Source organism: Excalfactoria chinensis, chromosome 12, assembly GCF_039878825.1.
Source record: "Excalfactoria chinensis isolate bCotChi1 chromosome 12, bCotChi1.hap2, whole genome shotgun sequence".
Classification (NCBI taxonomy): Eukaryota; Metazoa; Chordata; class Aves; order Galliformes; family Phasianidae; genus Excalfactoria; species Excalfactoria chinensis.
Window position 1 is genome coordinate 9,072,513 of NC_092836.1, and position 13,077 is coordinate 9,085,589.

General features: G+C 46.5%; 1 protein-coding gene across 7 annotated transcripts in view; it reads left to right on the forward strand.

Annotated features, from left to right (window-relative positions):
- The window catches only part of GRIP2 (glutamate receptor interacting protein 2), a 218,783-nt gene that overhangs the window by 200,682 nt on the left and 5,024 nt on the right, over positions 1–13,077 (forward strand). For 6 of the 7 annotated variants that reach the window (XM_072347253.1, XM_072347250.1, XM_072347251.1 and 3 more), the window contains 6 exons: positions 94–238; positions 3,921–4,060; positions 5,050–5,226; positions 6,873–7,026; positions 9,702–9,822; positions 12,110–12,346. In XM_072347253.1, coding sequence (XP_072203354.1) covers positions 94–238; positions 3,921–4,060; positions 5,050–5,226; positions 6,873–7,026; positions 9,702–9,822; positions 12,110–12,346 — 974 coding nt within the window. Of the gene's footprint in view, positions 1–93; positions 239–3,920; positions 4,061–5,049; positions 5,227–6,872; positions 7,027–9,298; positions 9,454–9,701; positions 9,823–12,109; positions 12,347–13,077 lie in introns of those variants that run through there. The other variant, XM_072347256.1, reaches the window with a different exon arrangement.

Here is a 13,077-nt window from a genome sequence, read left to right on the forward strand (position 1 = left end):
TGAAAGCTTGTGCTTCTAAATGCTACAAAACTTTCCTATGACCTTTTTGATACGGCAAAATAAAAAACTCTGCATTGCTGTTTTCTCTTTCAGATGAGCAAGAGACAACCGGTGCTATAATCTACACGGTGGAACTGAAGCGGTACGGTGGTCCCTTGGGAATAACCATCTCTGGGACAGAGGAACCCTTTGATCCCATTGTCATTTCAGGCCTGACAAAAAGAGGGCTGGCAGAAAGGTGAGGTTTGGGGGGTCAGAAAGGCCAAATCAGTGTGGGAAGGAATTTTGATGTTTGCCAAGCTTTGAGGCTGGGGTGGTGCTGCCCAACTGGCTTTCCAGACCCATGTGGGGTGGCCAGGACTGTGCCCTTAGGGTAGTGAGAGAGGTTTTAAGCAAGACACTACTGGTAGAGTCAGAGCCAGTGTGTTGATTGAACGCAGCAGCTGAGAGAATGTATTTATCTGCCTCATCTGCCTCTCTTCTACTGAGATGCTTCCTAGTGATCTGTGCCACAGCTTGCATTGGGAGGTTGCCCACTGCCCTGAAAAGCATTGTATCCATCTGGTCAATGCTCATGTGCTGCTAAACTGCAGCTGATTGCTGTGGCAGTGGGGTGATTGACGGAAACCACAGATCTTGGGGGTCTTCTGGTCCTTGTTGGTTGCTTAGTCTGTTCTGTATGAAGGAATCTCAGTGTAGGGGTGCTCAGAGCAACAGACATTTTTACTGCATAAAGGTAGCTGCAGGTCTACCTTCAGAAGATGGGGAGGTTGTCTCTGTTTGAGTCTTGGTCTGAATATATGTGCATGCGTGGGATTTAAAGGATCAGGACAGTGCTGCGAATATAAGGTGGAACTGAGTCATCCACTGTATCTTAATTACTCTGTCTGTACGGTGCTATGACTTATAAGAGATGACTCCAGTAGACCTGACTCATGCTTCTCATGGGGTTGCTTTCCTCTGTGCTGCAAAAAACCTCTGAACAAATTAGATGTGAAATGCTGGATTTAGGGAAGTTTTTCTTCTGTTCTGGTCTCTTGGTTCTTTCTGCTTGAAGACTGAGCTCCTTCTGAGCTGAACTATAATGCAGCTTGGTGCATCTTTCTGCCTCAGGTTCCTCAAGCTCCTAGTACATGTAGTGCTGCTCATTTCCATTGCTTTCCTTTGGTACAGAAAAACAAGACAGAAGTAAGGAAACGGGATGCACTTGGTTCCTCTCTTTGGGGATTTTGTATCACTGCCCACCACCAGGATGCAATCTTTTTTCCCTAGGAAGCACAACCCATGGAGTATCTGAGGCTTGTCTACATAGCAGTGCTGCACTGTACTGGCGGTGCAAGAGAGGTTCACAGGACGTGAAACTCAGATACTGCCGGGCAGTAGAAGCAGTTCTGTACCTTTGTTACTCCCAGTTCCCTTTGCAGTGCTGTGGCTGTTCCTCCTTTGAACTCGGATGCGCATCAGTGACTGCTCTGCAGAGAAACGTAGCACAAGCGAGTGCTGCGGTGCTATTGAATTTTGATCAGGAACTGGCACTCAGCAAGGACTGGAATGCCTTTTGAGGACAGCATCAGAGCTGTTCAGCACTGTAGCAGGCTGACAAACTGCGGTGCCTGTGCTGAGGAGCAGCGTGGGGATGGAGCAGCATTGGGATTTCTCCTGGTAACCTTGGCTCCTTGCAGGGAGGAAGAGGAGTGCTGGGATGAAGGCTGACTGCAGAGAGGTGCATATTCTGCTGAGATAGTGCACGTCATTCTCCTGGGAGCAGCAGAAAGGAGTGGCTTAGCCTTCTCAAGGGATGAGGGATGCTCTTAGTTTTATCCTGATTTGTCCATTTCCTGTCAACTGTGCTCAGCTCCGTGCCAGAGACACTCTTAGCTGTGCTCTGAAGGGTGTGATGGGTTTCTGAATAACAAGAGTTAAAGCCTTGCCTGCCTTTTGCTGGAGCACAGCACGTGTTTCAGAGGTGCTGGTGTGGGGTGGACCGGATCCTGGCATCTGGTAATGGGGACGTGGCTGCCATTCCTGGAGAGGCACAGGGGACGATCTGCACTGTGTCTCTGTGCTGGGGAAGGCAGGGTGTCCTCTAGGACCTGTCACACGTCTGTCACAGCAGTGACAAGCTGTCTTAGCTGAAAAGGCTTCAGATGCAGATGACTTGGGTTTTATCTTGACCTTGAGCATTTTTCTCCTTGTATGTGTCCCTTCCTATAGATACGTACAAAGGCAGCACAGGCTGTTGGGTTGATGATGTCAAGTGATGGCTTCTCTGTTTCCTTTCCTTCAGTGCCCATGGGTGAATTTGCCCTTGGCCGCAGGACTTGTTTTTGTTCTATGTGGGGAAAGGACCAATACAGTTCATTTCTGGTTGAGGTTTAATAGTTCTCCAAGAGCGATTTTCAGTGGTCACTGATATTTTAAAGGGATTTCAAGGGCTTGGCGGCCTCTTCTGACGCCACCTGGTCAACACAGGAGGCTGCAGGAGGGTTTTATCCAGGAGTACTGAGCACCAGCACATGTTGGCAAATGGGAGAAGGGATGTGGACTCTTCCCATGCTCCAGGTAAATCCCTGGATTTACCTGTCCACACAGTGGACAGTGGAGAGGATTGATTAACTTCTTCCCCCTTGATGTGACATCTCTTTGATATTTTCTGTGTTTTCCTGCCGAGGGAGTCTCACAGTTTCTACAGAGCAATGGTGCTGTGCAGGGGCTGGCAGTGGGGAGAAGTGTTCATGAGAATCACAGAATCAGCTCTCGGGCAGAACCTCAAATCTAAGGCACTGCATCTAGTGAAGGGTTGCATTAAAGTGCTAGCAGTTCAGCTTGGTTTGTTTTTGACTGTGTAGATGAAACTTTGAAGACAAATACTCCCTTTGCAGTGTGATGTATGCTTGGAGCTTTTTTGAGCTGACTAGGATGGGACAATACGGACATCTAGTGGCTGTGCAGGACCATTAAGACAAACTGAATACCTCAGCAGCAGCAGAGCGAGCAGTCCCGCCTGGTCGTTGTGTAGTTTTCTGGTTTGATTTATGTGCTGTGGAATCATAGAAGCATAGAAGGATTAAGGTTTGAAAAGACTTGTAAAATCATCTTGTCCAACCGTCCACCTCCCATCAATATTGCCCACTAAACCACATCCAAGATGTTTTGCAGTAGATGCTTCTCAGCAGCATGCCTCTGAAGTTCCACGTTAGGGGGAAACACAAGGAGTTATTTTGCCTGCTGTTTTGACAGTGTATCAGATCCCATTTCTGCAGGAGCAGCAGTCTGATTTGGACTGGATACAGCCTTGGAAAGAAGCATGTTGCCATGGGCAAAAGGACATGTCTGTCCAGATTTGCATCTCCTGGCTTGATCACACAAGGTCCCTGATAGCTGAACATTGCAGCAATGCTGGAGGAAAGGATTGCTGCTCTTGCATGCCAGCATTAGGGAACATATGAGGGAACTTAAAAGAGATCATAAACTGGTTTGCAACTTGCTCAGCTCATGTATGCCTGCAGTCTGTGTGTGTTGGGCTGGATCTTCTGTTGGTTGGTTAGTTTAGCTTTGTCTTCTGTCCATGCCATGGAACCTGCTTGTCAGTTCCAGCTGTAGACATTGCTCCACTGGCAATGCATGTATATCCCCATGACTTCAAAGAGTTTAAAATGTAGTCTGGTTTGATGTCCAGCTCCCAAGAGGCCTAGGAACTGAAGTGGGCATGTGTTCATGTGCCTGTATGTATGTATACACATAGGTGTAAGCCAGATTCTTGGTTGTGTTGGTGAACAGGGGTATACAGCATGCCAGGAGGAAACCCAGACGTGTTTGAAGTACTGAGAGTTAATTTGCTGTTGCTTGAAGCAGCAGCAGCTTAGCAGCCTGAGGAGGGTTGCCTCTATGAAGTCCCTAACATCATCTCTCCTCTCCAGAACCGGAGCCATCCACATCGGTGACCGAATACTCGCCATCAATAATGTGAGCCTCAAGGGCAAGCCACTGAGTGAAGCCATCCACCTGCTGCAGATGGCAGGGGAGACAGTAACGCTGAAGATCAAGAAACAGATGGAGAGTGAGTTGGGGATCCTGCTTTGGGGTGGGAGGCTGCAAGAGATCCTACACACAGTAGGGTCTTTTCAAGAAAGCCCGTCTCATTCCCTGAAGCCAAGTGTTTTGATCCTTGCTATGAAATACTATTTTTTCCACTTTTGACACTTAGAACTGTCACAGCCACTTGCTGAATTAATTGACATGCAAGTGCCAGTTGGAGACTCGTTAATCATTCTGAGAATTGAAGCAGGTGTAATTGAAATTTCAAGGTAATTGCCAGTTAATTATGATGAGCAATCTTCTGAATGGTTGGAAAATAGGGACTTTTAGAATACTGGCCTTTGTTTGGTAAAATAATCTGTCCTCATTGACAAATGCAGGCTATCAGCGAGCATTTTTATCCCAGCTAAGTTCTACAAGTTGGAGATCCAGGCTGTGGATGGCTAACAGGATATTTAATCAATGAGGACTTTATAGTTTTAAGTGCAAGAATGCTTGTGCTGAGAAACCATTCCCTGTATAGCTTTTAGATGAAAGGGAACTTGGTCTAATGATAATAAGAGCCTATTATTACTAAAATAATGAAAGGGAAGGTCTGAGCTTCATCATCCCCATTCAGCTTTCCATTTTCTCATCAGTAATCAGAGGAAAATTCAGCCTCAAAGTACAAGGCCCAGGAATTCCACTGTTGTCTTGAGACTGCGTGGGAGGCTCTTTGGGTGGTGATCAGCCCTGAATTGGTACAAGATAGTACGGTCTTGATGAGGGGTTACAAATTCAGCTCTATAGTTTGGTACCAAGTTTTGTTGTTGTTTGAATCTCACTGAAACTTTGAAAAATGGAAACTGCTTGGAATAAAAAGTTTGGCACGGACCTTTCTCAGTTACCTTTGAAGAGCTAAAGAGGTTCTTCAAGAACCTTAGAGTACCTGAGCTTGCTCCCACAGCAGCAATAAGCCTTTCCCTGAGTCTTGTTCCTCGTGCCTTCTAAAGTGTCTTATTTTGGTTTCAGAATCCTATCCCAAGAAGTCTGGGAGTATAAATGAAGTGAGTGACCCTGAAGATGAACTGACGGACTCCCAGAAAACTAGCAAGCTGTCTGAGATGTACTCTACCACTATTCCTAGCGTAGACAGTGCTATGGAGTCCTGGGATGGCTCTGGCATTGATGCTGGGTATGGAAGCCAAGGTAAGATGACTTTTCTCACGGGTCTATGGGCCAAGGCAAAGACAGACAGAGCTTCCAAGCCTGTCTGGAGAGTGAACGTAAGCCAAAGGCTGTGGTTTAACTGTGCTAGCACAGCTTCTCCCTTTCAGCAAGGAACAAAATGTATTTTAAAATGCATTCATGTGGTGCTCTGAGTTGATATATTGGTTTTAGATTTTTATTGGCATTGTTTCTTCTGGCTTACACAGATAGCATCGTACTGTTCACAGCAGTTTCAAAACCATTAAAACATTTTACAATTCACATAATCGGATAAGTATTCGCTGTCCATATGTCTTAGAAAGTATTTGGCCTGCAGCTCACTTTTAGCTCCCCTGAGAGGCCATGTAGACTGTATTAATCCCCTTCAGGATGTTTGAAAATCTACAAGAATGTCTTGTGACTAGAAGCACTCACTTAACAAAATAATCAAGGTAATGCTAAGAGACAGTATCTCTGACTCCCTGGTGAGCGATCAGATGTCTTAGAGGCCAGATTTATTCAGCTGTGGTTTCTGGCAGACATATGGAATTGGGATGGAGGATGTTCCATCATGGGAATAAGTTTTCACTTGGAGGAAGGCACTAGAGAACAGTCCAGCTCAGATTCAGTGATGTGAGCTAGTATTAGCCTGTGTCGAAGGAAAACAAAAACCCAAAAGCAGCTCCACAATACGCTGCTCAGGTTTGAGCAGGGAGCTGTGCTGGGCTTGGCAGGAACGTGCCACCAGGTGGCTCTGAATCCCAGGGATCCATCCCTTGTCTCCTTAAGGAGGAGGTGAAAGTGGTGGCACTGAAGGGCCAGCTCTGTGCACACATCCCTGTGCCCACATCCCTGTGCCCATTCCGCTGCAGGGCCCTGCGCTCAGGGACCTTGTTCCTATGCTGTAGCAAGCAGCAAATGCCTGGTGTAAAACATTGTTGAGCACTTTGCTGGGGCAGAGCAGTCTAACCTTTAAAAACACACAGAGGAAACCCTCAGCTAAATGAAATAACAGGCTTTGGCATTTTGAAAGGAAGCTCTGGCAGCGTCTTTGGGTATTTCCAGTGCTCTTAGCCATGCGGGAGGTCAAGTCTCCCTTAATTATGTGTTTCTCTTTTACCTCTTCCTGTTCGCTTGGCACAGGGTGTGATGGAAGTGCACGATGTTTCTTGGAAAGGCTGTGGGGATTTCTCTGAAGTGTTGAATGGGCAGGAGGTGGCGGACAGGGGACTTGGGAGATTTATTTCCATGGCAGCTGGCACCGACATTGCTGAGGAATGCTCTGTTTTGAAGGGTTTCTGTCCAGACAGCTTCTCATGAGACCCGGAGATCTTATGACTTGGTAGGGTTGGTTTTGCATCTCTGGAACAAGACATCCCACAGTATGGGAAAGTCCTTGGGGGCAAACTTAGTGAAACTTGTCTGATTTCCTCCTATTGGACCCATTTAATCCTGAGAAGTTGCTTTGGTTAGAGCAAGAAAATACAGGAAGAATATCTTCTTTTGAAAGACAGAGGTGAAAGCAGTACGTAACCTAAATTGCTCCGAGTTTGGTATTTGGGGATGGAAGTTCTCCTGGCATTTATTCCTCTTGGGTTTTCTAACCAGACATTACCTCTTTTTCCTCCACCTCTTGCCTTGCCTAGGTACGTACATACCTCAGGCTGCAGGCATTGCCCTTCATCCACATGAATGGAGACACAGCAGGCAAAAGAGCAGCACCCCTCCTGCAGACCCCAGGAAAAGCTACCCCTACATGGATGGAAGCTTCAGTGAAGATGACTGGGACAAGCCCAGCAGGTGCGGAGGGGTGGGAGGAGGTAGGGATGCCCTTCTGCAGATGTGTGAATGAGAGGGCACTGATTGTGATGCGGTGGGTTATCCAGCAATGCCCCATCATGGCATCAGGCATCTGTGGGGCGGGTGCTGGAGTAGTGATCTGCTCTATCAAATGGCCTCTGCAGAGATGCTCTGTGGCATTTCTGCCGTGGCCTGGTGACACTAATGTCTGGAATTAGAACGGTCTTAGCTGCATGGACCACAGGTTCTTACCATGTCTCATACCATGTAAGGGCTGCAGTACTTTCTTAGTTTGGGTGTTATGAATAGCCATGGCCAGGGTGTTGTGTTGGCCAGAGACTTTTGAGTGAGGATGTAGCTTCTCAACAGCTTGATGCCACAAAACCAAAAAGGCCATCTAAAGCTCATGGAGGACTAGTATGAGGTTGTATATCTGAGATAAAATCTCCTAAAGGTGTGGCTGGATGTCTCTCTCCACACATGTTGGCCCTTCCAACACATGGACAGAACCACACAGCATGAACATAGCCAAGTTAATCCCCCAGCTCTGCCAGAGTGGAAGAAATCCCAGAACACCTCCCAGGCATGCAGAGCAGATTGCAGCTGCCCCCTCTTTTGGGGTGAAAATCCTGCTGAATCTGCCCCGGCCCCCCTCCAAATCATGCACAGTGGAAAAGCCCTGTTGCCCTGTAACTAACCCTCCCCTTGACATCCTTCAGAGTCCCCATAGTTGTGTGTGTCGTGTTGTTGCTGTCAGTTCTTTTCTTTTATAATTATTTTCCCTTAATTTTTGTTTGTCCAGACAAAACCCTTAGAACATCTCATGGCCATTTCCACCTATTTAAAGATGATCAAGCTGGCAGGAAGGCTGGCAGTGGCTGAGACTTTGTTCTTGTTTTGCCTCTCAGCAAGAGCTGGCTCACAGAGGTCGCTGCTCTCTCGTGGCCTTCCCGGTGAGGCCACCGGCAGCTGAAGTTAGCAAATCTGAACCCTTGAAACCCCGTGTGTCCCTAATGAGGGCTCTGAGCCCTGATGTCAAAGTGCAAGTGAAACGGTTTGTGCTGCTGAGCCCTTTTCTTAAGGGAGAAAAACAAAACCTCTCTAACCCTGGCTGCCCTTAGCCTGGAAAAACCTGCTGACCCAGTGGTGTGAGGGCTGATTCATCTAAGTCCTGGGTGTTTGTTGTAGCTGAGAGGCAAGAAATCCGTAACTGGAAGGGACTTTTGCCTCTTAGGAAACCTGGAGCAGAGGAAGGAAATGAGTAAGGGAAAAGAATTGAAAACTCCTTCTCAGGGGGGAATTTTGGTTTGTTTTTATAAAGTCTTGCTGGGTGTTTTTTTGACCTCTCTGCCTGTTAAAAGCTGCTGTTTTAAAAGAGGTAGGGGGTGAATTTAAAATACAATAAGCCATGTTAGATACCAGCCTCCAGGCAGGTGATGATCCCACAAGGACCAAAAGTGTGTGTGTTTGAGGTTATGCCTCCTACAAACTCTCCTTTAAACCAATGGATGAAAAGCAAATCATGTGCTAAAGACTTTGCTGTTAGTAGAGATCTGGAAAAGGTATGTGCTATTGATAGCTCAGGGAGTTGTTATATGTATAACTGAAGCCAACCTCTCTGATTTGTACTCAAGTACAGCGCTTTGACTTTGCTAAGTGGCTCTGGTGGAGAAGTGTCCCCTCCCAGCTGTGTCACTGATGACCACTGAGCCATGCAAGCTGCTGCCAGATGTTGCACAGGTGTATCTTTGTACAGCTCCCAATAGGATGCATGGAAGATGCATTAAGGCTGATGTAATGTCACCATCCTCCCATGACACATCAGTGACTGTACCGTGACTTTGTTTTACCACCACTGAAAGTTGCCTTCAAGAGGCTTCTGGTTAAAATGAGTGCTGATGATCTGATGTTGTTCACGTTACCATGTGTTTGCACCGACTGGAGAGAGGTTGTCAGTACTCCCTTTCTCTGTAGCCAGAGAGTTGGAGAGAGTCTGTACACAGCTGTAATGCAATGACTTGTGTAGCACAAACAGACTTCCTGAATGTAAAAGCTCACTTCCTTGGCCATCCCAAAGCAAATAAACCTGGTTTGTATGGGTTATACGCTGACACTGTCAATATTGCTGGCTGTAGTGTGCGTTTATTTGTCCAGCCTAGGGCAATCATTTTTATATACATCTTTGCATTATTTATTCTCATAGAGACCTAATGTATTTACCATTTTTTCTCACCATGTCTGTTACCCTCTGTGTTTTTCTCTCTCTTCTCAGGTGTTCTGTGTCTCAGATCTGAGCTCTATCCCATCAGCCTTTGTACTAACAGTCTCTGAGGCTCCTGGTTTACCCATAACGCATCCTTTTTTCTTTCACTTCTCTATTTCACCAAAACGTCTTCCTAAACCTACAATCTTCCTACAGGCACTTTTTAATTTACCCTTTGAACTTTGACATCACTACACCAACTTAATTCTTCCTTTGAAGGACGCTTGCCCAGTTAGTAAATGCATGGAGGTCTCGTGTTCGGACTCTTGTCTGAAAAGTTCATATTGTTTGCTTTTGTATATGAAGACTCTTCAAGTCTCTGCTTTTACTGGTGAGACACTTGCTGTAGCCTCGCGGCTTTCATCCCGCTGCAGAAGAGTGCTGACAATGTTTGGTTCCTACGTTACAACAGATACCCCAACCGCCAAAATGGCCTTGAGACCACTCATGAGGATAGTTTTTGGCGTGTTTTTGGAGAAGCTTTGGAGGATTTGGAAACATGCGGCCAGTCTGAACTTTTGAGGGAGATTGAGGTAAATCGCTTTCTGAATTTGCTACTGATCTTGTTCTGCTCTTGACTTGTTGAATGCTAAGCAGTTTCCCCAGCTGTGTTGATTGCTCACAGCACCTCTGTGCTGTTGGTGGTGTGAGGAAGGTTCGAGTTTTGGCCATTTCAGGGGTGTGCTGATGGATAACTACATCTCCTCAGGCAGTTCCTTGCATATACTTTCTACCAGGGCTGAGGAATTACCAACCAGTGATCTCTTTTTGCAAATTGCTGCTGGCCAACAGTCTTCACCTGACTGCTGGCAAAGCTCCCTTATCAAATGATAAGCCCTTACATGGGAAGGTAATGTCTGTCACAAGTGCTTAGAGGCCAAGCAAAATGAGCGTCCCAAAAACCCATTGGGACCGAAGCTTGCTTTAAGTATAGACAAGAACAACATGTGTCTTGCATTCAGCTGTCACTATGACGGAAACTGTTTCAGTAAAATGGGTAATTGGAAGCTTTTCAGACAGTCTTCCCCTGGAAAAATCTGAGAAAGTAATTGCTTCCTGCAGAAATAAAGGTGTTTCCTCTCCTTATGAACCACTTTCTCTTTTCTTTATCCAAAATGCTTTGGAGGTCGTGTTATTGTGTCCGGTTATTGGACAGGGAGCCTGCATTACTAAGCTGTGGGATGCAAATAAAGGCCTCTCTTGAGATTGTAGAGCAGTGGGGGCAGCAAATGTGCCTGGTGTGATGGGACCCAGCAGTGCAATCCCACAAGCTGCTCCCCCCTTATGCCTACTGCATGCAGATGTCTGGGGAAGGCTTGCAGGGCTGGGTCCTTGATCACCCCAAAAATGGGGCGTATAGCCAAAGTAGTTCCCCAGGGTTGGAGGAGGAGGGAGGAGTCTGTAAATTGGTGGACGTTTGCTGTTCCAGCAGATTGTGCAGGGATGGTGTCCCCATGCAGTGCCTGATAAGGTGCCAGGAGAGATGCCAGCTGTCGTGCTTTTCCAATCCAGTTACACTGGGTTTGGGTTGGAAATGGTTTTCTGAGCATCTCTGGCCCATGTGCTTGTTTCCCCAACAGAGGATGTAAAATTCCCATTATTGTCAGTGGCTATTTGGGGAAAAAGTGCCACCACTCTGAAATGATGCATAGATGATTCTCGTCTGCATAATGGCAGATCTTAATGCAAAAGAAGGGATTTGTTTGGCTATTGTGAAATGCCAGGACAGAGAAAATAATCTTTCTGCCCATTCCTTTTGCAGAGATACGTGGGCTTTTGAGGCATGCTTAAAGGCTTTGGAGCTGTTACATTTTGAGCAATGCTTTTAAAGAGAATTTAAAGAAATGTTGTAAAGCGTGGACAAGCTCTAGCACTACCCACACAATCCTAAAAGTGATGGATAAAATATGGAAATCTTTTTAGCTTGTGAGTTTCCTAGCAGGTTTTTTTTTTTGTTTGTTTGTTTTTGAGGAGTCTTCCCTCAAAAATTAATCACCTTGAGTTTGGACAACACGCAAAAGCTTGCTACGCGCTCAAAGGATTTCCATGTTTTTCCATCTCCATTTGGGATAATGCAGGTAGTGCTGGCATTTTCATCACGGCCACCAGAATCTGCTTTATTTACCTTTGTTCCAGCTTGCAGAAAAGAGACAGAAGCCTTGATTAGAGATTTATTTCCCCTGTGTGCAAGAGTGATTGCTCTTTGACTTGCCATGCTTAGCACTGCAGAATTTTGCTGTCTGCTCCCTGCCTTTCCTTTTCTTGCTGCTACCTTTTGACATTTAATAGGACTGCAGATGTTTGGAGCCTGAACTTCATAATGATGGTTTTCATTACGCCGTTTAAATAGACTCTGGAACCAGTTGAGGTTCCACAGTCTGGATTCTTTACTCCTTCATTAGCTTTGATCAGTGTAATTTCATTAGCGAAAAGCGTTGCCAAATGGAGTAGAATCTACTTAGGGGCATCATTTAATGGATGCTATCAAGGATGACCAGGCTTAAAAACTACTTAATTTCATATTTTTAACTCAGTTTTACTCATTGAAGGCTGCCATTTACTGACAGATAAAATCGTAATTTCTCTGCTGACTTGGCCTCAGCAGTCTGTGGTGCTGCCTTCCTGGGACCATTGCCAGCACTGTGCAATGCTGACGATGGGCTGCAGCCCACAGAAGTAGGCTGGAGATCCACCAGTTCCTGCGGGAGCTCCCCTGAGGTCAGCATGTTCATCTGTCTTGATTCCCTTGCTGTCCTCTATTTTATTCCTCTGTTGTCTGCTCCTGCCTCAGCTGAGTGACTCTGTGTCCCTGCCCCACAGGCATCCATCATGACGGGGAGCGTGCACAACCTGGGCCTGGAGGGCAGCAAGCTGCTCCTGGACTCTGTCAACCCATCGGGACTGAGTCCATTGAGGAAAGCAAACTCCAGCTGTGACAGTGGACAGACTGAGAGCAGCAGCTCCCCTGCCAAGAAGAACGAGAGGAACCTGGACATGAAGAAGATGGAGAAGGAGATGCAGGAGATCATGTCCCCTACCCCCCTCGAGTTTCACAAGGTCTGTGTTGCCAGGGGTTGGTTTGCCTTGGCACAGTGATACCTCAATGGGAAAAGCTGATGGATATGTCGCAGCCCCATGGAAAATGGTCCCTATTGACCCTTTGCCAGTGGCACACGCCATCCTGTAAGCTGCCTTTTTTTCTGAGAAATCTTTTATTTTCTGTCCCCTTCCTCTTCATTCCTGGCCTTTCCTAAAGGGATGTGAATGGTAGGGCCTGAGTGACAGAATACTCGTTTGAATTCAGTATGTGGGAGAATGCAGCCAGTTTAAGTGTGATGGAAGGCAGTGGTAGTTAGAAGGAGTAATTAACTGTAGAAGCTGTTGATGCAGAATGTAGGCAGGGAAGGGAGCTGGAGAGGTTTCAAAAAATGGTTCCTTTTTCTTTCCTAGTGATTTCAGAGTGAAACCTGCAGTTAGGGCAGTTGGGAAAAACAACCTTTTCATGTTTGATCTGCTTTTGTCCTTCAGGGCATGGCAAATGCACCTTCAAATAAAACTTCATTCCTGACAGAGGAGAGCTGAGTAATTAGGTGTGTTACAGGGTGAGCATTCTTTCTGCTGGAGCATCTGGTGCTGGAGGTGTTTGGAGCTGAGGCTGGGGCCACGTGGGCAGCTCCTGGGCATCACCCTGGGCACTGTCCTGCCCACAGACCACACAGCCATGGGACTTTCCCAGCCACCAGCACCCTGATGCAGTCAGAGCATCATCTCTAATGGTAGAGATGCAC